The sequence below is a fragment of the Convolutriloba macropyga genome, chromosome 6, assembly GCF_964194025.1.
Source record: "Convolutriloba macropyga chromosome 6, txConMacr16.3, whole genome shotgun sequence".
Lineage (NCBI taxonomy): Eukaryota > Metazoa > Xenacoelomorpha > Acoela > Convolutidae > Convolutriloba > Convolutriloba macropyga.
Genome location: NC_134473.1, coordinates 11,218,430 through 11,243,275, shown reverse-complemented (window position 1 = coordinate 11,243,275; position 24,846 = coordinate 11,218,430). Strand labels below are relative to the sequence as shown.

At 36.2% G+C, this 24,846-nt stretch overlaps 1 protein-coding gene across 2 annotated transcripts in view; it reads right to left on the bottom strand.

Moving 5' to 3' along the window:
• Positions 1 to 1,267: 1,267 nt before the first annotated feature.
• The window catches only part of LOC142341478 (uncharacterized), a 357,626-nt gene continuing 334,047 nt past the window's right edge, over positions 1,268 to 24,846 (bottom strand). Inside the window, exons 3-12 of one of the 2 annotated variants that reach the window (XM_075392438.1) lie at positions 24,613 to 24,633; positions 24,141 to 24,420; positions 23,958 to 24,039; positions 23,708 to 23,808; positions 23,503 to 23,640; positions 18,476 to 18,665; positions 13,370 to 13,618; positions 12,734 to 13,052; positions 12,039 to 12,369; positions 1,268 to 1,667 (exon numbers count right to left, since the gene is read on the bottom strand). In XM_075392438.1, coding sequence (XP_075248553.1) covers positions 1,563 to 1,667; positions 12,039 to 12,369; positions 12,734 to 13,052; positions 13,370 to 13,618; positions 18,476 to 18,665; positions 23,503 to 23,640; positions 23,708 to 23,808; positions 23,958 to 24,039; positions 24,141 to 24,420; positions 24,613 to 24,633 — 1,816 coding nt within the window. In that variant the 3' untranslated portion in view covers positions 1,268 to 1,562. The remainder of the gene's footprint in view (positions 1,668 to 12,038; positions 12,370 to 12,733; positions 13,053 to 13,369; positions 13,619 to 18,475; positions 18,666 to 23,502; positions 23,641 to 23,707; positions 23,809 to 23,957; positions 24,040 to 24,140; positions 24,421 to 24,612; positions 24,634 to 24,846) is intronic. The other variant, XM_075392439.1, reaches the window with a different exon arrangement.

Here is a 24,846-nt window from a genome sequence, read left to right as displayed (position 1 = left end):
AAATAAAGCTTGTTAAAATTCATTCCGCAGAAGCCTCTTATTAGGGACCTTTACTGCACAGATGAGTTCCTTTGACCTTAAACAAAAAAACATAGCAGGACAAGTCCTGACGTACAATTCAAAGAATTTTAATTGACTAAACAGAAAACTAAACCTAGAACGGACTATTAATGGCAAAACCATTTAAAAAATCCGATCCAAAAAATCGAAAAAACAGTAAAAAACAAAGTGAAATTGCCGCATGTGAACAGAAAACCACTAGCTAGAAAGCGAATTTTTGTTCAAACACCGTTTTCTCACTCTACTTTAAATTTAGAGCGAAAAAAGTTCACGCCGCAAAACCACTCGCTTTTTCGCTCCACTTCCTGTTTCGGCGTGACCAAAATCACTACTCCAATTTGACTTCAAAAATCATGAAAATTTGTGAACAGATCTTAAAAAAAAGACAGCGCCCCAATACAATTCAAATTCTTTGAATTGTAAAAAAAACCAAGAGCACCGCAATATAGCTTCGCTCAGCTTACAGCTTCGCAGCTATAAGAAAAAAGACAGAGCACCAATACAATCCAATTCTTGGATTGTAAAAAACACGATGTCTCCAATAATAGCCGCTATCGCTTCGCGGCTATTAAAAAAACAGCTTTGTATTATAGAGAGATAAAAACGTACGTACAATTTTATCAGCTCAAACTATTGCTTTCTAACACAATTTTTCCTGGCTTTTAATAATTTTATTGAACTAATTATTTTAAAATTGCTTCACTAACCAGCTCGCATTTCTACCTAATTCTATCTCCATTTTGCGCTGAAAGATTTTCTGCTCAGTAGTTGTGCCAAAATATGGGTGATGAAGAAATATGGGTCGTGACAAGAACTATTCTTAAGAAACACTCGTATGACTTCAAATTTATTTACTTGGTGATGAAGCTACATTTGACGGCATTCTGAAAGGCTTTGAATTGTTAGGAAAAAAGCGGTTAAAAATGAATTCAGAGAGCGTAGATTGACCAACATCGTATTGTGAGAGAAAGACGGATTTTTTCAATCTTTTAATGTCTGGGTTTTAAAGTCAGCACAAGCAAAATAAACTTAATTAAACTAAGTGCAATTATTAAAGAGCAAATTAAACCCTACTCAAACGTAGGATATGATTGACGGTCATTCAAAATGCCAAAAATTTCCCTTCACACAAGGAAGCTACGCCTTCTCATCAATTAGTTCGACACATTAATTCTGCAAGTCTGGCTTCTCAAATTAATCAAATGAATTAGTCGAGAATGCTAAATTGATATCTGGATAAATCAACTTCCTTAATTTACAAATATTAAATATCTAGTAAACGATTCAGATAAATCGGCTTCATTATTTCATCAAATATACAACGAATGAACATAATTAATCTAAAACAAAAGATGATCAACATCAACTATACGGCCATTAATGCTTGACAATAATTCTGCACTGCAGCTTATTTATTCGCATTTGGTCGATGAATATTCATTGTTTTCCGAAGCTGCTACAATTCCAAATCATGTTATTAAAATTATGTAATCTCATTATTACTAAGAACTTTCTTCAGAGCTCTGGCTGGCAAATGCAGTTAACAGCTGGGTAATGTTTGCCTGCTTTGAGACCTGAGCAAAAGCCGCATCAAGTGATAGCTGAATCTGAAACAAAAAAACTAACGTTGACATCTCCCCGGACCCTCATGTCATAGTAAACCAGTGCTGATTCATGAAATATCATAGTAAAAGGCTATATCACAACTGTTTCATAGTCTTCTTCAAGTGTTTTTTTTTGCTCGCAGAATAAGCTCAGACGACATTTTTTCACCGATGCTTATTATTGTCCGACTGAATAATCGAAAAGCTTCACTACGGAGTAAATTTTGGTAGTAAAATTTTATGTCAATTTTACGTCAGTCGGAACGTGATTGTTTCTTAATCGCAGCACATATTGGCTTTTTCCATGTGAGTATGATATTCCCTTAGTTAAGAAAAGCCATAACCGACTGATGTCGAAAGAAATGCTCTCAGACGACTGGCGAGGGGTTGGCTTTGGTATTTGACTAGCTTGATATGGTGAGGTGAGGTACGGGGTCAAGACTAAAAACCGCTCTTCGCACAATAAATTTGTCTCCTCACGAATTTCATTGAATAGCATAGTTAGATCCCGAAAAGGTCTAGAGAACTGCTCAGTGATTTAATACTAATACCCCCGGGTGTCGCCAATCTATGCCGTTTCACGACGCCACAAAAAATCGGTGGTCAAAATTTGTTTGAGAGCAATAAAAACAAGTAGAGTACAAAAAATATCATTATAAAAGTTTAAAAGCTGGCCGCTTGGCGGGAAATCGCTTAAATGAGGAAAAAGTTAGGAGACTTTAACTTCTATTCCACAACGGCTCGATAAAGAAAAAATGTCATCCAGGCTTACGGATGGCTTTGTGCACTTTTTTTTGTGTTTTTAGGTTACATCTATGAAGACACCATTTTTTTGTTCGAAAAATGTATCTTGGAAGGCATTAATAATGGAAAAAAAATTGGTCCCCGCCGTTCCGTTTGAAGATAATTCTAAAAAAATGGCCACAAAACAGCCTTAGGGGAAATGGTTACAATTAGGGAAAAGTTGGAAGACTTTTGCTACAGTAACTGCTATAGAGATTTGTCGTCCTGGCAATAGGATTGGTGTTTTTGCCAATTTGTTCAAAGTTTTGGAAAAAAAAAGATTTGAACTCCCAAAATCGTTTATTTTTGGGCTCCGAATACTTCCATTTAGTTACTATTGTGGTTAGGTGGGTCCCATAAATCTAATTAATGAAGGATGAATAGCTTAATTAGAGATAAGTAGAGCTTTTACAGAACTGCTCAGCAACTTATTCAAGCAATCAATCAATCAACACAATGAAAAAACATAGCTGGAGGATTGCCAGAAAATGGCCGCATCAGCTTCGTAAATCAGCAATCTCAAAAAGATGGTAAAGGAAAAAGACCAAAAAAATTAATTTCATTAAAATGCTGAGCTGTTGTATATTAAAAGGTTTTAACGTTTTGCCGATTCTAGTGGCTGCCCTTTAATACCCTTTAGTTAGAGTGACACAGATTCATTTGACTTCATCTCCTCGAAATAAAGTGAAGAAAAGTCAATTTCAGAAGGAGGAAGTCATTTTTGAGAGTGAGGTAAGCTAAGCTAAGAGTGAAAATGACATCACGCTCGCAATTCAGTTGAAGTTGCATGAACGAATGAACAAAAAGCAGAATTGAAGCGGTGATTGTGACGTCATATGGTCGTAACAAAAATCTTGTTGAAGAAATAAAAAAAAATAGCAGGACAAGTCATGACGTACAATTCAAAAAATTTTCATTGACAAAAACAGAAAAATAAACCTAGAACGGACTATGAATGGATTGGAAAACAATTTAGCAAAAAATCCGATAAAAAATAGAAAAAACAGTAAAAATCAAAGTGAAACTGACGCATGTGAACAAAAAACCACTAGCGAGAAAGCGAATTTTTGTACAAACACCGTTTTCTCACTCTACTTTAAATTTAGAGCAAAGAAATTTCACGCCGCAAACCACTCGCTTTTTCGCTCCACTTCCTGTTTCGGCGTGACCAAAATCACTACTCTAATTTGACTTCAAAAATCATGAAAATGTGTGAACAGATCTTAAAAAAAGACAGGGCCCCAATACAATTCAAATTCTCTGAATTGTAAAAACATAGCCTGAAGAATTCGGGTGACCATCCTCACTGTCCTAATGCACATTCTAAGCAATTGTGCTAAGCATTCTGAAACACCAACAGGAAAAATATCAAGAGAAAACTGGGATAAACTGATAACCCATCTGATAAAACTTGATTTCAGTCGAGACTCCAAAAAAAACGGGTTTATAAACGGAAACTGGAGGAAAGGAGATGATGGACAAAAACGAAAAGTAATATTCTCCAATAAAAGATCTCTCGTTCTTTCGTGCATTTTCCGCCCAAAAAAAATGACGGAGAAGTATTAAACAAAATAAAAAAGGACACAAACCTGGAAAATTGTTTAATTTATTAAGTGAAAGCGCCCGTCCCTGTTTACATTTCACAATTCTTCCTTAAAACTATCCAGCAAAAAACTTTTTATAGTTTTTTCTATATCAGTCACTAATCCAAAACGCAGGAGAGAGAGATAAAACGACTATTGGAAACTGCCAAGACAAAGAAAACCTGAATAAAATGTTTGATTCTATTGCAAAAGTGCCACGTCTAGTCTTGGAGTTTTACCCTATAGGGGCAACACCTATAAAATAACGCTTAGCGCAGAATTAAAGAGAAAGAGAGCGAGAAGCATAAGATCAGAAGACAAAAATCATAAAACATCGAAACGTCAGCCAATTTTCTTCAAAAACATTTGTAATTATTATTCGAAAGGAAAGACCACCAACACTGGTAGATCAACTGATTTCAATCACAAAACTCCACAAACGCTATGAAAAATAGAAGCAGAACACAAAATGCTTGAAAAGCTTAAAAATAAAGCAAAATGGTAAACAGCTGAAGAAATGTGTAATAGCGCAATACTTGCTTCAGATGGTCAAAACTGCTTCCAAACACACTACAACTAAGTAAGATAATATTGATAAACACTTCTGTTAGAAAAAATTGGAGTTCAACATACAAAACTGGTTTGAAAATACGTAAGTGATTTCACTCGGTGAAAATTTTTTCACACCTAATTCTCGTGCTCTCACAGAACAATATATGAACAAAAGGCCAATCTCCAACCTCTCTGCTCTTCGATTGGCTCAGCCATTTGACCTAAATGATTGGTTTTTACATGAAGCATTGACTTATAGATCCTATTTTAAATACACTCCACATTATCGATCAAACAAAAAAAACATATATTTACATAGCGATTTTGGCTTCAAAACACTACACAGTCATCCTTCTTTCGAAATGACAAAAAGAAAAAGGATTCCAGAGATTCGAGAAATTAAGATACTTTGCAAAAAATGGTAAAAAGATTAAAACTATAATTAAAAATATATTAAATTGGTAATTAAAACAAATTTTCATTGAAATTAGATAAAACGTCAAAAAATAATTCAGTTTTTCATAACGGGAAATGAAACCACTCGCTATTAGATCAGAAATAAAATTCCTCCAAATTAAAACAAAATAAAACAAAGAAAAATTTATTTAAAAAATCGCAAAAAACGGATTAGTATTTATACAATTTAAGCAAAAAAAAACGTTTAAAAGAGTCGTTCAATGCAAGAATTGCCATACTTATGTTGCATAAAAAAGAACTTTTAGGGTAAGAGTCCTCTCACAGATTCAAAATAAATTTAATGGAAAAATTTCAAAAATTAAAAAGACGAGAAATGTGCCCATTTTACACTTGGAAATAAATACAAACCAGAAATTATTCACAAAGAAAAAAGGCTAAAAACGGTTATCTATATGAGCCGTCTCTCAAGAAACATTTTTCAAAGTCAAAAAGTCATTCACTGAAAGCGCATGATCAAAAAACCTTCTCTCGCTTAGAAAAAAAATTAGATCACCATGACAGCTTTTCACTTTCGCTGTTAGGTCAAATGCCGCATGAGCAAATCTACCACCTGTAATAAACAAGAAACATAGCCGGGGGATTCCGGAACCGACTCGACGTAGATATCAAGTTAGGCCCCAGCAAAATGTTCACAAAACAGAAATTCTTCTACTTATTTATGAACGTTATTTTGACACAATAACAGTGAATAGACATTATAAACGTCACAACTTGCGACCGCGAAATAATTGGTAAAAACGGGCAATTAAAACCTCTAGTCATTCCAGAAACGACTACCAAATGAAAAAACTGCAAAACGGTGCACACGGAGAAAAAATAACGGACTAACGTCGGGCGAATTGCTCTCAAATGACCGGCGAGCGGTTGGCTTGGTCAGTACCTAGCCACGGTTTAGCGAGGCTAGCTTTAGCTTAATTGAAGGGGCGAGAGTTGCGCGCAGCGGGGGGGGGGGGGGGGGGGAGGGGGTCACCGGGGCGCTGATGGGGGCAACGGAAAGAGGGTTTTTTAGTTTCTGGGGGTGCGCCGGGGGGGGGGGTGGAGTGTGGAGGGGTGGCGGGGGTCAACCTCTAAGGACCGCACTTCACACCATAGGTATGTTTCCAAAACAGTTTCTGTGAATCACCAACTCTGAGACTAGTGAGCTTAAGGCTGTAAGAGCACTTAATGTCCACTGGGCGCTGACTGTTTATCCTTTTTTGAGTACGAAAAGTGAAATGTGTCAGAAAAAATATCGGTCAAGCGAAAAATCGCATAAAAAAAGACCGACAGGGCTAATATAATCGCTACAAACTTCGTTTGAGAGCAATTAACAACATTAATGGTTTACGAAATTCCCCTAAAAATGCTACCCAAGAACGAGTTTGAGACAATTGTTCTTTCCAGCTGAATTGGTGACCCAAAATAATGCTTGTCAGAGATATTGCCTGTCAGAGGCCCCCTAACTAACAATTAAAGAGGCGAACAACAAAAAACAAAAAATACAAACGTATTCTTTTTTGTATTATAAACTGCCTTTTGTGTTCTTGACTTGTCATCTTTTGGTAACAACACTTACAAAAGCCGCACTAAATCAACTAGAGACAATATAACTAATGAAAAAAGCTCAAAATCAGGCAAAATTTCTCAAAAACTGACAAAAAATGAAACAAAATTTAATAACAACTTCTCTTTTCTTTTTAACAAACACAACTAAAAACCAATATCACTTTCATCAAAAGATCATCAATTGAATTGAAAAAACTAACCGCAACCAGCGAAAGACCCCAAGTGCTATAAAAAAATTGGAAAAGATTGCGAAAAGTGCTAAAAGGGCGTTCAAAAGGGCAGATTGGCAAAAAAGCTCAAAATATCATCAAAAAGTCTATAATTTGTCTCGCATAGTAAAAAAAGCCTAAAAAGATGCAATTGCTCGCCAAAATGATTGAAGGAAACAGTTTTAGCAGAAAAAGTTAGTTTAAACTCAAAAGCCGCACGTGATAAAAAAAAATATCGCTCGCTTAGTTAAAAAATTTTTTACACTTACTTTTCTCGCTCTCTCTTAGAATACTGTATGAACTAAAACCACTTTCTCCTTTATTCTACTTTTGACTTTTATTCAGCAGTTTAACCTAAACACTTGTTTTCACGTGCGGCATTTGACTTTGCATCCTGTGACAAGAGAAGTGACCGATTTAAAAAAACAGATCACGATAACTCCTCTTCGAGTCGTAGAAATAGACTGACAGAAACCAACACACCTCCTCGAGTCGTAAAAACCAAGAGCAGGCTAATAATAGCCTCGGCTATCGCTTTGTGGCTATTAAAAACACCGAAAGGACAAATTAATTAGCACACTTCTCTTCAGCAACTAAACAGATTACTATAAATAATAAACTTAGGTTCCTAAGTTCACCTTGGTTAATGAAACAACAGGAACCAAATGTTAGCCGATTGAGCCAATTTCGGCGCACTTTTCATTGGACTTTTATTGAATGGCTACCAATTTTGTTCATTACCAATTATACCACCCAAAAATTAAGCACTCAAGCATGCAAAAGCCGATTGCGAAGTTATGGAGGTCAGAAGACAAATTTGAACAGACAGACGACCACAATAATTACTCGGAACTTAGTTTGAGAACAATAAAATCATAGGCGACAAGCAAAGAGCAGCGAAATAGACTTGGGTGCAGTAAAATACAGATAGAAACATGCAAAAATGAGTTGTGGTTCGTGCCCTAATCCCAGGCGTAAGAATCGGAAGCGTTAAACACTCGGCTATCAGGCTCTTGTCGCCGTTTACCTTACGATCGGTTTTGTTTTAGCTTCAGAAATCAATTCTGAAAGCGAGCAATTTAAATCACGCAAATAGCAAGAAATCAAGTGTCAATCAAAAAGTCACTGAAAAAAAGAAGCAAAAGAATGTTCTAGAACAAATGTAAAACGATAAAGAGCGTCAGACAACAAAAAAAACATAGCCGTAAGAATTCGGGAAGGGATTCGAACCGTCGAAATTTAACAAAGAAAACTAAGTGCTGCTGAAACCATTACCTTTCGTCTGTTTACCTCAGACCTGATTCAGAAAATAGGAATTTGTAGAAGACCAAAAACAATTCAGACATCATTAAGTAATAATACAGGAACAAAGATTTAAAACTTAAGACCTCATAAGGACAGAAAACCACTATAATCATACCGCAAAACTTAACATTTCCTAACATTAAAAAATGGCCAAAACTCTAAGCATGGTCAGAAAGTGATAGGCTCAAAAAAATAACCGCGCTAAAGATTTTTATGTAATCCTCGTGATACAAGTCTTAAAAAGATAGATCTGTGCAAAAATTGTACGACCCATAGGACACATTGAGAAAAACAAAGTTCATTAAGTGATTTGAGAAGTCATTGTTTGAGTGAGGTAAGTCACGCAATTGACCTAAAAGCAGAAATGACGTCACGAACACAAATTTTAACTGCAAAGCAGTAGAAGTCACCGAAGTCATTGAAAGTCAATTCCAACAAGTCAGGGTAAGACGAAACAAAGATCTGTTAGACGAAGTACAACAAATATTAGGACCTCAATAATAGCCGTCTGGAGTTGCTTATCAAAATAATCAAACTAGAACAAAAAAACAAAAAAAATTGGAAAAACAATGTGAAAATCGGATTAGGTTGTTTACAATTTGGTATAACAAAAACACCTCGCGTTATAAAGAGTCATTCAATGTATGATTTATCAAAAAGAAGTTGTCAGACAATGATTTTTTTTAAAAAAACCATGAAAAAATTAATGAAAGCGAAAAATCATCTAAAATTATGACGAATGTGTGCCCATTTCAACATAAACGAATTTTGCTTCTCAAAAACGTTAACCTCAAAATTTCAAGCAACAGAATCACTCGCTTTTTCGCTCCGTTTCCTGTTTCAGCGAGACAAAAACCATCACTTCGAATTGAAATAATGAGAATGTTAAATCAGATCTTAAAAAAGACAGCGCCCCAATACAATTCAAATTCTTTGAATGGTAAAAAAACACAGCAGAAAAGGTCCTGAAACAATTCAAAGAAAATTGATAAACTAAACAAGAGACTAGAACTAGAATGCACAATAAATGGACATTATAAACAATCAAAAATTGGAAACATACCCGGCAGATTTCCGGAAAATAGTCGCCGTTGATTCCTATAAGCAAGATTGGGATTGAAAAAGAGAAAACCCGAATAAAAAATGATTTTTGTACACAAACAAATTTGAAGTGCTAACCATTTTGATGTCGTTTTGGATCTGAACATCCTCATGTTTCGTAGTGAGACCACACAGGGGCTAGTATCGATGCCAACAAGCATCAAGGATGGTAACTAAGAACAAAGTTGGGCATCTAAAATTGGGCTTTATAGGTTTATCTTGTTTCTATTTCTGATTTCGTTTTTTGATAGTCACTCTGTTCATTTTGCATTGCTTTGCTGAGCAACTGCTGTCTAAAAACACTTTTAGAAGAATGAGAGAAGAGTGAAACTAGCCTGGAGAAGTCAAAAAGATTTCACGCAAAAGGAACAAGCTGTGAACTAAGGTAGAGAAAAAATTTAAGTACGACAAAAACAAATAGGAGCGCTATAATAGCCGGCTGAGAAGCTAAGGTAGCTGTTAAAAAATAGCAGAAATCAAGAAAAATTGTCGCATGTGAACAAAAAACACAATCGAGAAAGCAAAATTTTTGTTCAAACATCTTTCTCACACTTCTTTGAAAATGGGTTGAAAAAACCACTAGCTTTTTCGGTCCACATCCTGTATCGTTTCACCCAAAACATAGCCGGCAGATTGCAGGAAAATAGCCGCCGTTGACAAACATCGGGATTTAAACTGAAAAAGAAAAAAATCGAAACTGGCAGTTTTTTCAAAAGTGTTCTAATTCGGTGAGTGGTTTCAGTTAGATTCGAAAATACACTTAATTCGGCTTTCAAACTGAACGCTATTAAGCTTAATATTTTTTTTCAGCTAGCAATCGTTCTAATGAACTTTGATAACCTAATGCACTAAGACTTAATGACCGGGCTTTATCGGTTTATCAAACAAGTCAGGGTAAGACGAAACAAAGATCTGTTAGACGAAGTAAAAAAAATTAGGACCTCAATAATAGCCGCCTAGAGTTGCTGATCAAAATAATCAAACTAGAACAAAAAACAGGAAAGAACAATGTGAAAATCGGATTAGGTTGTTTACAATTTGGTATAACAAAAACACCTCGCGTTATAAAGAGTCATTCAATGTATGATTTATCAAAAAGAAGTTGTCAGACAATGATTTTTTTTAAAAAAACCATTAAAAAATCAATGAAAGCGAAAAATCATCTAAAATTATGACGAATGTGTGCCCATTTTAACATGCTTCGAATTATGCTTCTCAAAAACGTTAACCTCAAAACTTCAAGCAACAGAATCACTAGCTTTTTCGCTCCGTTTCCTGTTTCAGCGAGACAAAAACCATCACTTCGAATTGAAATAATGAGAATGTTTAATCAGATCTAAAAAAAGAAAGCGCCCCAATACAATTCAAATTCTTTGAATGGTAAAAAAACAGCAGAAAGAGTCCTGACACAATTCAAAGAAAATTGATAAACTAAACAAGAGACTAGAACTAGAATGCACAATAAATGGACATCAAAAACAATCAAAAATTGGAAACATACCCGGTAGAATTCCGGAAAATAGTCGCCGTTGATTCCTATAAGCAAGATTGGGATTGAAAAAGAGAAAACCCGAATAAAAAATGATCTTTGTACAAACAAATTTGAAGTGCTAACCATTTTGATGTCGTTTTGGATCTGAACATCCTCATGTTTCGTAGTGAGACCACACAGGGGCTAGTATCGATGCCAACAAGCATCAAGGATGGTAACTAAGAACAAAGTAGGGCATCTAAAATTGGGCTTTAAAGGTTTATCTTGTTTCTATTTCTGATTTCGTTTTTTGATAGTCACTCTGTTCATTTTGCATTGCTTTGCTGAGCAACTGCTGTCTAAAAACACTTTTAGAAGAATGAGAGAAGAGTGAAACTAGCCTGGAGAAGTCAAAAAGATTTCACGCAAAAGGAACAAGCTGTGAACTAAGGTAGAGAAAAAATTTTAGTACGACGAAAACAAATATGAGCGCTATAATAGCCGGCTGAGAAGCTGAGGTAGCTATTAAAAATAGCAGAAATCAAGAAAAATTGTCGCATGTGAACAAAAAACAATCGAGAAAGCAAAATTTTTGTTCAAACATCTTTCTCACACTTCTTTGAAAATGGGTTGAAAAAACTCAATTCAAAAACCACTAGCTTTTTCGCTCCACTACTTGTATCGTTTCACCCAAAACATAGCCGGCAGATTGCAGGAAAATAGCCGCCGTTGATGAACACCGGGATTGAAACTGAAAAAGAAAAAATCAAAACTGGCAGTTTTTTTTAAAACTGTTCTAATTCGATGTGTGGTTTCAGTTAGATTCAAAAATATACTTAATTCGGCTTTCAAACTGAACGCTATTAAGCTTAATATTTTTTTCAGCTAGCAATCGTTCTAATGAACTGTAATAACCTAATGCACTAAGACTTAATGACCGGGCTTGATCGGTTTATCCCGTTTCGTGATTTTGATCTTTTGACATTGACCGTATTTACTACATTGCGTAATTCAATGCATGAAATTTAGAATCCATTCAGTTGAAACAGTGGGTGAAGTAATTCAGAAGTCAAACGTTAAAATCGTGACTTATGTAAAACAAAACGTGATCAAAAGCTAAAAACAAATTTAAAAAAGGAGTGCGCCTTGAACATAGCCGTTGAGAGGTTGACGGCGGCTATTATTAACTTCTCCAATTTGACTTCAGAAATCACGGAAACATGAACAGATCTAAAAGAGAGTGCCCCAATACAATTCAAATTCGTTGAATTGTAAAGAAACCACGAACACCGCAGCATAGCAACGCTCAGCTCACAGCTTCGCCGCTAATTTTATTGCACTAGCTTACATTGCTTAATAAGTGATTGTTCGCAGAGATGGAGTGAGCAAACTTCTGGTAGTTAGCTTGACTGATTGCACAAGAATGAGACAACATCAGCTGTACTTTTTCTCTCAAATTCAGACTATCAAACTGTTCAGAGACCAGAGTATCGCCGAAATCGCCACTCTCGACAGATGAGAGATAGTTGTACATTGTTTGGTCCAGCTCCAGGCGATCCAGGTGGATTTTGTAGAGGTCATATGTCAAATAGGCGGAAATTGTTGTCAGAAAAAGGAGGAGGATGATGAGAAGGTAGATGAAAGGATCCAACACTGATGATCCAACGTAATCTGAGCCACTGAAATAATGATTTAGGAACTACTAATCAACTGCTAATTTAAGCAAAGTTGATGTTGCAGCTGAGATAATTGCATGCCACATAGAATCTAAAGTTTAAAGCTCTCGCAAGACATGGTAAAGTAAGAATCCACCAGTTCAGCATAATTAAACGGTGAACCAAAAATGGAAAGATGGCGTCAACACCGCTATTCAAATTCCAATAATATCCATTACTTTTCGATTACGATTCTAGCTTTGAATGAAGTACTGGCCAAAAAATTCCCCCGCTCTTTAAGAACGCCAGTTACTAACTCAGCTAATATCCATTGAAAACAAGCTCACGAAACAGGAGTGAAATGAAAGACCCTACACAATGCACTTACTTATCACAACGTTTACAGCTATGTACAGTGACAACTTTCTCGATAATCGCTTCCTTTTGAGAGGGAGCACTTTCGTCTCGCAGCTTGCTTGGAGACCTGTTAGGAACCCGCGACTTCCTGGGTGACGAATGTTGTAGACGTACAACAGGAACAGACGATTCTTCTGACTTGCATGAAGATGTGATATGACGAAATTGGTTGTTATTATCGTCCACTACAGATGCAGCAGTCGTAGTAGTAGCCGTGGTCGTCGGTTCCTCCCTTGCTACTCCCCTACCCACCAAAGCTCCGCTGCTTTGTGTTTTGTCAAATGATCGACCTAAATAATGGACGAATTCATAAAGACTGCTCCTGCATTGTTATAAGTTGAAACAAAAGTTGACAGGCCCGTTTTAAAAACTACAGGATTTATATGAAATATTAAAAATCCAAGGACAGCTGAAGTAGATAAATATTGGATGTACGGTTCTAGAGAAAATTATTGGTAGGCGACAAAAGGAAGCATTTGTCTAAACGTAACGCAGCCATTCATAATGATGAGGAAGTTTGAGAAAGATAAAATGGATTTTGTAACAATCAACAAAAAAAATTTTCATTTTGAGGAGCGTCGAAATCAAGATTTCAAACAAAACTTACAAGACGCAATAATCATCTGCTCAGGATCTGTTGTTGACTTGTTAGATGCTGCCGAGACAGGTCTGTATCGCACAGTGTCCGTCAACTGATATGCACCAGTTGACAGACCATTTTGGATTACTGGTCCCTGAACAGAGGTCGTACCACTCTTATCCATACCGTCTTCTGGATGCAGCATAGAGCGGAAATCCTTCTCTTTCAGTGTCTCAGAGTTGTGACAAACATCAGCATCAGGATTGTTAATGTCATCTTGAAACAGACAATGATTTCAAATAATTATCGAGATTATCCGAATGACTATCATGATCTCAGCTGGAATTGAAACCAATGTTTTTTAAAAAATGAGCAGGAGATTACCAAAAAATTGGAAAAATGAGCAGAAGATTACCAAAAAATGAGCAGAAGATTGTCAAAAAATACGTTCAATTTTCCTTGATTTGTTAGGTTTTAATCCCGCTTCTTAACGGGGGGATAAAAATTTGAATTACATTCACTCAGCATTTAGACCTAAAGTGCAGACACGAGCAAAATTGAGTAATTGCGTTTATGAGCGCCCATCATTGGTTAATCTCTTTAATTTCGTTTTCGATTTCGTATCTTTCTACTGAGCAGCTTCGCTTTGGCTTAATTTGAGCTGAATGATAATTGAATAAAAACATACAACAGATTGTCGGAAAATTAAAGCAATCACATCCCGTGACCACAATGGGGATTGAAAAGAGCAGACGAAAGAAAGAACTGACTAGAGTTTGGTGACCAGCTGCCTTCCGTAGTAGGCTGTTGCTTCGAGAGGCTAGTTCAACTTAAGAGCGCGGAAAATGAGGGAGTATAAAAGGGGACGCATTATGGTCTTTATGTGTGTGTGTGTGTGTGTGTGTGTGTGTGTGTGTGTGGTGGGGGGGGGTGGTGGCTAGGGGGTTGTAAGGAGGGATTTCAAGCGGTGGGAGTGGTTAGCGAAGCGCGCAATTGGAGGGAGGCGGACAGGTGTGAGTGTATGGGCAAAAATCTGAGCTTCATACCATTTATTTATATCTTCTCAACAACTTCGGAGAATCGTACCATTACAGTCTCGTAAAGCTCCAACAGCGCTGCTCAGCAACTTAGTGCACTCTTGAGTTTTACCTGTTTATTCCATTTTTGAAAACAAAAAGTGAAAAGCGTCAAACAAAAAATCGACCGAGCAAAAAAATTGCATAAAAAATGCACAGGACCACAGGACTGATAAAATTGCTACAAGTTCGTTTTAGAACAATTAATGATACTCATCATAGTTTCATTACGAGAAGGCCAAACTGGAGAAAACTGTTAACAACCACTCACTAAAGTGGTTCAAACCTGCCAAAATTTTCCTGTTGACCATACATTTTTGCAACTGAAGCAGTTTTGGTTAACTAAGAGACTAGTAGATCATCAACAGCAATACATCGCAACTGAACGCCCTCGGATTGAGGACCATTTTATCTCACTTCTCTCGATGAAGAGTCGAACCGATCAGCCAAAAAGTTAATCCCATTAGAAAAGACCGAGAAGATCCATATTACTGCTGAAAAAAATTGTGAAAGCAATTTAGCTCGCGTGCAAAAATATAGAATTTTTCATTTCTGTCACCGAGTCGTATTACTAACAATCTTCATTATACTGTAGTTCATTATTGAACTTGAAACAGCTTTGAGTAACCTTAATTGTCCAAAATATTGAGCTTAAAAGTCATATAGAGAGAGTGCGATAAGTCAGGGGGTCAATTGTAGCCTGTTCAATTCGAATAGGTGGTTGGAGCCTTAATTGATTTTAGCAGATAATAATTTAGAACATTTGCAAGAAAGTAACAGCTTAATTTATTTTAATTGCAGTAAACTGTCAATTCAGTTGCCCGGCCGTAAATTCTGAACGACAGCAACTTTGATCACGCCAAAATCAGGAATTCAAGCGTGGAAAAGCGAGTCAAAAAGCTAAATTGAGCAGACAAAATTATTAAGTAAAATAAAAGCACCAGGGCCCAAACTACTGCCATACTTTGTTTGAAGGCAAATAACTATTTTAACCGATCATCTCATTGACATAAATTTTAATACTCTCAGAATCGAAATGAGTCCGATGGAGCTCAATTAATATCTGCAAAACAATGATCAAACTTGTAAGGAAAACTTATTTGCGCAGCAAGTGAAATCTGAAAACTTGGTCAAACTTTTTGACAGTTAATATGCTAAAACATAAACCGACTAATGTCGGAAGAATTGCTCCCGAACGATAGGCGATGCAATTTAATTCAGGGGCTGTAGCATAGATATTTTTCTCTATGGGTGCAAAAATAAATAATCAATCCGGGATTCGAACCATGGACCTCCCGCTCCCGCACCAGAAGCACTGCCGACTCGGCTATCAGGCCCTTCTTATTGCTATGCTGCAATCAATTTTATTTTAGCAACAGACTTTACTTCGGAGTGAAAGCAATAGAGATCACACAAAAAAGAAGAAGGAAAGTGCGAAAAGTCACTTGAGAAGTCAACGAATGTTCTAGAAGAAAAGCGCAAAATGGTTAAGCGAAAAATTTAAACAAAAAACGACCAACACGTTTACAATAATTGCTACGAACTTCGTTCGAGAGCAATTAAACATCAGCGATCGTTTTTTGAATTGGCCGCCACACAAATTGCTGTCAAAATTTTTCTCAGAGTAACGTAGGATAATTAATAAATAGACTAACGCCGGATGAATTGTCCTCGAACGATAGGCGGGGACAATTTAATTTAGGGGAGGTAGCTTAGAATTCATTAAATTACAAAAGATCTAACGTCTTAGGGGTTCAAACCCTCGAGCTACAATTCTGCAGTCAGACAGCTTAACCACTAAGCTATAACAACTTTCTCAATCCCTCACAATAGCTTTAATTTCAGCAACAGCTTTTATTTCAAAAATAGCATATGAGATTAAGCAAAAATTAAATTACGCTTAAAAAGTCACTAGAAAGCGAGGAATAATTTAGAACAAAAAAACAAAAGCGGTTAAGCAAAATTTTTGCAGAAAAAGACAGGTTTATAATAATTGCTCACTTCCAAAGCAATTAAACAACATAGCTGGCAAATCGCAATAGCCGCAATAGCTTCGTAGATCGGCAGTCTAAAAACATAACCGACTAACGTCGAACAAATTGCTCTCAAACGACCGGCGAGCAGCTGGCTTTGTCAGTAGCTAGCCGCAGTTTAGTGAGGCTAGCTTTAGCTTGATTCGACTCAAGTTCAACTTTCAGTTTTCTAGCCTTGTTAGTAAATAAATCAAATGAAAAGCTGGTATTTTAAAAATTTGCAAAATATTGTTTTTAAAAAGCTTCCAGATTTCAGTGAAAATGTTCAAAAAAATTCCTAGTCTCTGGAATTATGTCAAGTAGCCCGTCTGCAAGACTTGAAAAGCTTCGTTGGCCAGTAAGGATAGTTGGACTCAGAAAAGGACAAAAATAATCGAAAAAATTGAAAACAATCGCAAAATTTAAAATCTTGCTAAAATTCAAGATATTAAAATCCTCAAAACCATTTCATAGTCTCGAGACTATCCAGTATCTCTATTTCAATCTTTAATTAGTTTCACTGGCTCACAAAGATCCATAAACTTGGAACATGATAAAAATTTTCCAAAAATTTGAAGAAAAAATAATTTTTATCATAAAAATATTGAGTCATTAAAATATTGAGTCATTGAAATATTGATAACCATTCCATTGACTCTAAAAACTATGCGACCGCTTACCATCAAACCTTGGAGGAGGTCCCTGGGGGCGGAAAAAAAGATAAAAAATTCGAAAAAATTCAAAAAAAACTTGAAAAAATTGCAAATATATATTTTTTAAAAACACTTCATTACATTTAAAAACTATACAGTAACATATTGTCAAACCCTAGAGGAGGTTCTTCAGCTCTTGAAGCTGGAGAAACCTAAAAATGACAAAAATTTTTAAAAAAACTTGAAACGCAAGTTTTATCAAAAAGTTGCTTAAATTTGTCATACTAAAAAACAGAAAGCTATTCCATGGCAAATAAAACTTTTTCAGTAAATTATTATCAAACCCTTGAGGACGTTTTCTGGCCCCTAAATCTGAAAAGAAGTGAATAATGAAAAATAAATGTCGAAAAATTTTTCACTATTTGTCAAAAAAAATGCTAAAATTCGTGATGTTAAAATGTTGAAACAATTCCAATACCACTAGAAAGTATGCAGTAAACTAATATAAAACCCTAGATGAGGTTTTTTGACACCTAGGGCAGAAAAAACTCCAAAAATGACAAACATTTTCAGAAACCTGAAAAAAATTGAAAAGTAGTATAAAATTGCATGTTTTCAGCGATCGGTTGTTCGAACGGAGCAGCGGGGAGCGCACCGGGGGCTGATGGGGAGGGGGGCAACAGTTGGGTGGGGGGGCAACAAGGCGCTGGGGAGTGGGGCAATAGTGAGCGGGGGGTCAAAAGTGGGGGTGGAGTGTCTTCAACATCTAGGGACCGCACTCCACACCTTAAGTATAAGTCTCCAAAACAGTTTGAGCTGAAACAGAGCCGAAAGGCTCTAAGAGCACTCAATGCCCGCTGGGCGCTAACTGTTTGTCCCGTTTTTGAGGACGAAAAGTCAAAAGCGTCAGACGAAAAATCGGTCAAGCGAAAAATTGAACCCACACGCTCCAGGGTAGCACTCAGATACCTTTAAAATTAAGCTAAGACTGATTTCATACTTAACCGCTAGCAATCACTTTCATATTATCAACAACCTTTATTTCGGAATAGCTCAATTGAAATCACTCAAAATGGAGAGGTGAAGCATGAAAAAGTCACAGAAAGTTCTATAACAAAGCGCAAAAACGGTCAAGTAAAAATTTTGCATAAAAAGACCAGCACGTTTACAATAATCACTTCAAACTTCGCTCGAAAGCAATTAATAGCATGGCACATAACAGAATAACGCCGGGCAAATTTAAAAAAATAACGTACGATATTAACGTTTCCGCTTTTCTTCATGCCTGCTGATCATATTTCGGAAGTGATACAACAACCATAACAACCCGAGAAGCTTCTGTGAATTCCATTCGAGAACGCAAACATGAAGAAAAAGCTCAATTCAGCATACCGTTATTAGAGAGCTCTTCGCTATCAATGTAGGATGAATCCACGTTGCTGGTTGTAGTTCCTAAACTGGTGTCGTTGTCAGTTTTGTTGCCTAATTCTTCTCGTCTGCTTGGCATCGAGTGCACCGACAACCTGTCTATATCCACCGATCCTTTCTTCGAATTACTCCGGCCAAGCAGAATAGTTAGTAGCTACAAACATCAAGTTTAACTAATGAAAAATCTATCAGTAAAAATCATCGCATCACTAATTTTAGGCACATTCTGATACGTGCAAATAAAAAAAACAATGACAGGCCAAACCCTAACAATTAAATAGCATGCGAACGTAGCAAGCATATCTTCTCAGAACAGCCTCCATAGACGTGCTTGAAATTTCTACATTGGTACAGGCACTAGAGCCCCCATTATAAAAACAATTATAAAACTGCTATTGCAAAAAAAATAGGACTCAGCAGTTCTTCAATACTCAGCTAAAACATTGACACAGAATTTCAGCAAAAAATCTTGATCAAACTTTCACCTTTCTATGTAATGTGCTCGTCGTCAACAAAAGTTTCATCTAGAAATTCAAAAAAATTTCGCTGCCCTTTTAATGAAGAAGTATACACATTAGTTCCGGGGACCGTATATTTACTTTTTATGGACACTTTTTTGTTACAATGTAGAAGATAGGGCATAAAAAGATTCTGAAAAGGCAACAAAAGGTTACACGATTTTCAAACATAACCAACTTCGGTCAAACTGCTCTCAAACAATCTGGGAGCGGTTACCTTTGGTAGTCGCCAGATTGGGGTGAGAGGCTAGCATCAGGTGAGGGGGTGCTTGCGGGAGGGAGGTCAGGTGCACTGTGGGATAGGTTTAGAAAAATATGGGAGTGAGAGAGAAGGTGGGGGGGGGGGGGGGGGGCAGTGAGGGGAGGGTTGCAGACGGAGTGAGGGGGTCAATCCGCCAAAAATCCATTTATACCATGATTGCTGTCTTCTCTGCACCTTTGGTGATCTCTAAACTTAGAGACTAGAAGAGCTCAAAGAGAGCTGCTCAGCGACTTAGGGCCCTCCAGGTTTTTATCAACTTTTCGAGAACCAAAAGCGCCAAAGATAAAATTGATGAAGCAGAAAATTGCATAAAAAGACCGCAAGACTAATATAACCGCTGCCTTCCTTTGGGAGCAAGTTATGGCATACGATTGTTGCATTGAACAAAAAGCTGTCCAATAATACTAAATCCAAGCTTTATTGGACGTCATTAGATGTTATCGTGAGCCACTTTTAGGATTTCAATAAAAAATGAAACCAAATTCAGCGCACCTTTCATTTGACTTTTAACACAAAACTGTCGCCAATTGAGTTCTGCTCCTTAAGATTTGATCAAATAGAGCAATTAAGATCACGTGAATCTCTCAAAATCAAGGACAAAGTCGCTCGAAAAGTGTCTTACCCCAACAATGCTGACTTCAAAAAGTTTGTTCTTAGGCAATTAAATAGCGCATTTTGACACATTCTTCTTTATAGCCACCTTAAACTTTACGGGACAGAACTGACTTGACGACAAGTTCATACTAAAGCAAAGTTTAGAAAATGATAGATAGCATTTGAATGACCTCTTGCTGTCAATACAAAAAAAATGACTATAATCATAGCCAGTAGATATATGACACAGCCCGCAGATTGTCGAAATAGCTGCGAAATTGACTTAAGTGCCGTACAATAAAAATCATAAACAGGCTAACGTCGGAAAGATTGCTCACGAATGACAGGCAGCGCAATTTAATTCAGGGGCTGTAGCCTAGATAATTTTTTTTTATGGCTGCAAAACCAGCCGAAGATAGCATTCGAACCCCGACATCCTGAGTCCAATTCCGTCACCTCGACGGAGGTATTAACCAGAGGGCCTTATCATCGACTCTCTGACAATCAGTTTTGTTTGAATAACAAACTTGATTTCGGAGTGAGAGCAATTGAAATCGCTCAAAAATTGAAGTGCGCGAAAAAGTCACTTGAGAAGTCAAAGATTATTCTAGAAGAAAAACGCAAAACGGTCAAGCAAAAAATTGCAAAAAGACACACGTTTACGACAATTTCTTCTCATTCGCGAGCAATTATTAGCATCAGCTATTTAACTCAATTGACGGAGTTGTCAATACAATTCATAGTTATTTAAATATTTATTTCGTTTCATACTCAAAATTTCAATTTTAGTAGCCCTCAGTTGTTAAACAGTTGTAGCTTTAAAGGTCAATTTAGAGAGTGAGCTAAGTCATTTATGATAAAAAAAAGTAACCACGCAATAAACAACGCTTAAGATCGTATTAACAAATGACACCACGCACATAAAATCAGCCAAAAGAGTGGCATGAAAACGTGATCGAAATCGCTCTTTTAAATGGGGCGTGAGAAATGTAAAACGAAAACACAGCTGGCAAATTGCCAGAAAATAGCCGCAAGGGGCTCCATAGATCTGTAGTCTCAAAAAGAAGGTAAAAAAGACAGACCAAAAAAGAAAATTATTCTTTTCATTAAGGGCTGAGATGTTAAATTTTGATTAAGAATCTATAAAATTTATTGCTGTTTCTATTTGCTGCTCTTAAATAACCTTCAATTAAAGTGAAAAGCACTCATTTGACCTTGTCTCTTTGAATTAAGAAAAGTCAATTTTAGAGTGAGAAGGTCATTTTTAAGAGTGAGGTAAGTCACGTGTGACCAAAAATTGAATCACGCAAATGAACAAAAAAACTCGCTCCACTAAGAGTGAAAAATGACGTCACGCACGCAAATCAGTTGAAATCGCATGAACGAATGAACAAAAAGCAGATTTGAAGTGGTTGTGACGTCATATGGTTGTAACAAAAATCATGACGAAATAAAAAAACATAGCCGGGAGAATTCCGGAAGCGTAAAAACTTTACAAAAAACCGAAATTGCAGCTGAAGTCATTATCTTTGGAGAAATTTAAAACACTGTCCCAAAAATTGAATTTTCCGAAAAATTGGAAACACTGTCACCAAAAGAAACAAAATGCAGCAAAAATATATATTATTGAAAATGTTTGGTAACGTTAGAAAAAGTGCAACATAATTAGGATGGTCAAAACACTGATAGGCTGTCAATTGCCCTCAAATTACTCATTATTCTAATCTCAAAAAGATAGCGAACGCAAATGGCACGCAAATGGCAGGTAATAATAATAACTTAAGTAAAGAAACTAAGTTAAATTTTTCAAAAAATAATACGCAAACTTAAGAATCAGAAAACTACTACAGTAAGATTTCTAATCCTTGCAATTAACACGAAAGATTTTTCCCTATCGTTTACATGCTAGACAACATGTTTTCAAACTAACTCAAGAATTAAAATAATCCAAGAAAAGCGACAAAATAACATTCAAAGGCAAGAAACCGCTTAAGAACAATACCAAGGCCAGAACAAAAAATACAATAAAAATGTGGGTATTGTGATGTGGGAATTTTGGAAAAGGCTTGCTAGCAAATTCTCAGCACTGCCTTATGTTCAATGAAATAATTGCAAACCAATGAAATTAAGAAAATCTAAGAAAAATCTGATATCATTCAATTCTTTAATAACTGAAAAAAAACAATAAAACCAATATAAATGTAGGTGCAGAGACAGAGCGAGAAGGAAACAAACTAAAATGTGAAGAACATGGACACCACGTAAGGAACACCGTAACAAAGACTAATTCTTGATTTTTGAAAGCAAAAATCAAAGTAAAATCAAGAAAAATCAAAGTAAAAATCAAAGTAAAATCAAAGTAAAAACAAGAAAAACAAAACATTTCATTTTTCAGCATTCGAGACATAGAAGACAATGAGCCATCCGATATAAAGGTCTATCCCCCTGAACGGAATAAAAATGAAAAAGCAAAAAGCAAACACACGAAACATTTTCCAAAAAAATATTGTCAAAAAATATTTAAGACTGCATTTATAAAAAAATTATTGTCAAAAAATATTTAAGACTGCATTTATAAAAAATTTTTAACTGTTTTTCAAAAATTTAACGCTTAAAAATGATTGAAGTTTTTATTGAACGAAATTAAATCCCCTCATGTTGCAGAAAAAGACTAATTCTTGTAATTAAAACAAAAATACAGACAAAAAAACTGAAGAAAAATTGAAAAAACTGCAAAAATCTGATTAGCATATGTACAATTTTATTTAAAAAATACATCAAGGTAGAAAGAGTCTTGGAGCATATGAATTATCAACAGGAAGTTGCCATATTAACCGATTTTCGACAAAAAGACGGCTAAAAGATCCAAAAATGAAGAAATTAATAGAAAAAATGCATAAAATAAATTAAAAAATAAAGAAATAGGTGCCACTTTGAACTTGAAACGCGTTTTCAGGCTCTGCAAAACACGGTGATATTAAATTCCAAGGTTTACAATTCCAAAAAAGCGTCGAATAAAAATCATTTCTACAAAAAACCAAATTACAAGCAAAAAAATTGGGCCACTTCGACAAAAAAACGGCTGAAAACGGTTATCTATATGTTCCATTCCGTCAACAACTACTTTTCAAAGTCAAAAAGTCATTCACTAAACGCAGCGCATGATCAAAAAACTTCTCTCGCTCAGAAAAAAATAGTTCACACAGCAATTTTTCTCATTTTCGCTTTCAGGTCAAAACAGCGTCTGAACGAATAGTACTTCCGGTAAAAAAAAATCTTAAGAAAACCAATACTCCTCTTCGAGTCGTAAAAACCAATAGAAGGCCAATAATAGCCTCAGCTATCGATTCGCGGCTATTAAAAAGAGCGTTAGACGACCAAAAATGAAAATCCAAGATCACCCCAATAAAGCCACGCTCAGCTTACAGCTGTGAAAAATATTCTGGGCATATGAATATTTTACGTTATCGGCAATTTGGAAAATTCTGTCAACGCACAACACCAATCATGGTCGTTTCTTTTTAAAATGCTATTACTTTCGCAGTCATCACCAATAAGTAAAAAAAATTTCTACAGCCTTTTCTAAACTCATTTCTATATTTCTAAACTCATTTTACCTTGTATGTTGTATGGCGATGGAATAGTGACCCAAATGTGAATTTCTGTGTCTGTGAAATTATTTTAATAGCATTGGGTACCACGAAAGCCGACTTCTCCTTTGTAATAGACAAGATCTCATCGAACTTGATAGCGTACTGAAAATAGAATAGAATCTATCTCGATTGACAAGTCAATGATCTGCTTCAAGAAAAGATAACGAACCTTTTTCTTAAACAATTTTGACACGAAGCAAACATAGGATGGGGTCAAATACATTCTCCCATGCATCGGCACTGTGTCTTTAACCAACGAACAGGAAAAATCTGAAACCATCAACATTCATGTTGCACTCTAGTGTCCATTTAAAGTAATCAAGCTGAGTCAGTATTTGCTGAGTAGTAGCACGAAATACTGTAGATCAAACCTAATTTTTATTTTCTATTTGAAACAATCAAGTAGTCCCTTTACTTACTCGCATGATCTATTGGCAACTCAACGAAATCAGGAAACTGCTTCAGAAAAGCTCTTCCAGCTTTGCTGTCCTCGGATACCACCTGAAACGAGCGTTAAATTCAACCTTTTTCATAAATCACGTTTAAGAACTGGTAAAAAAATATGTGCCAACCCACAATGCTACCCGGTTAAATTTAGTTACCTCAAATGTTGAATTCTCATCAACATCAAACTCCGCTGCACTTTCCACTCCATTAGTTGAGTCCCAGGAATGTTTCACATGATGACCTGGCCTCAGGGACATTTTCCTTCCACTCGCAATACTTTCTCCTCCACTACTTTGTGTACTCCCATTTCGATTGTGTGTTAATGAGGGTACATGCTCGGCCAATATTGGATACTTTGGCAGCTGCTGCGATTTTCTGGCTGCTGCCATAACAGCTGACACATTTTCCAATGTGTTTTCAGGCAGCGAGGAAGACCTGAAATTGTATCGTGTTCGAACAGTTTAGTGGGGGGGGGGGGGGGGGGGTTAGAAGGCAAATTGACAACTCACAAAAGCACAACCTGGTATAGTTGAAATAATTAATTGAAATGCAAACTCATGAAAGGATGATGTTAGTTTTTCATGTTAGGATTATGAAATTGTCAGGCAGATTTAAAATCCGGTCTACCTTTTATGGTGGCTCTTCCATCTAAAATGAAATTACTTACAGTTTTATACATCGAAGAGCACTAATAAATTAATTATAATAAACATCAGCTCGAATATTTAGCAACTCAAGTGGGCCCGTAATGTGCGTTTGCGCATAAGGTTCCAACCCATCAGATGCCAAGCGCTCTAATAAACAATTCTTAAAGTTCACTATAAAGAATTTTGACTATATTTTGTTCAAGTTTTGAAGTTG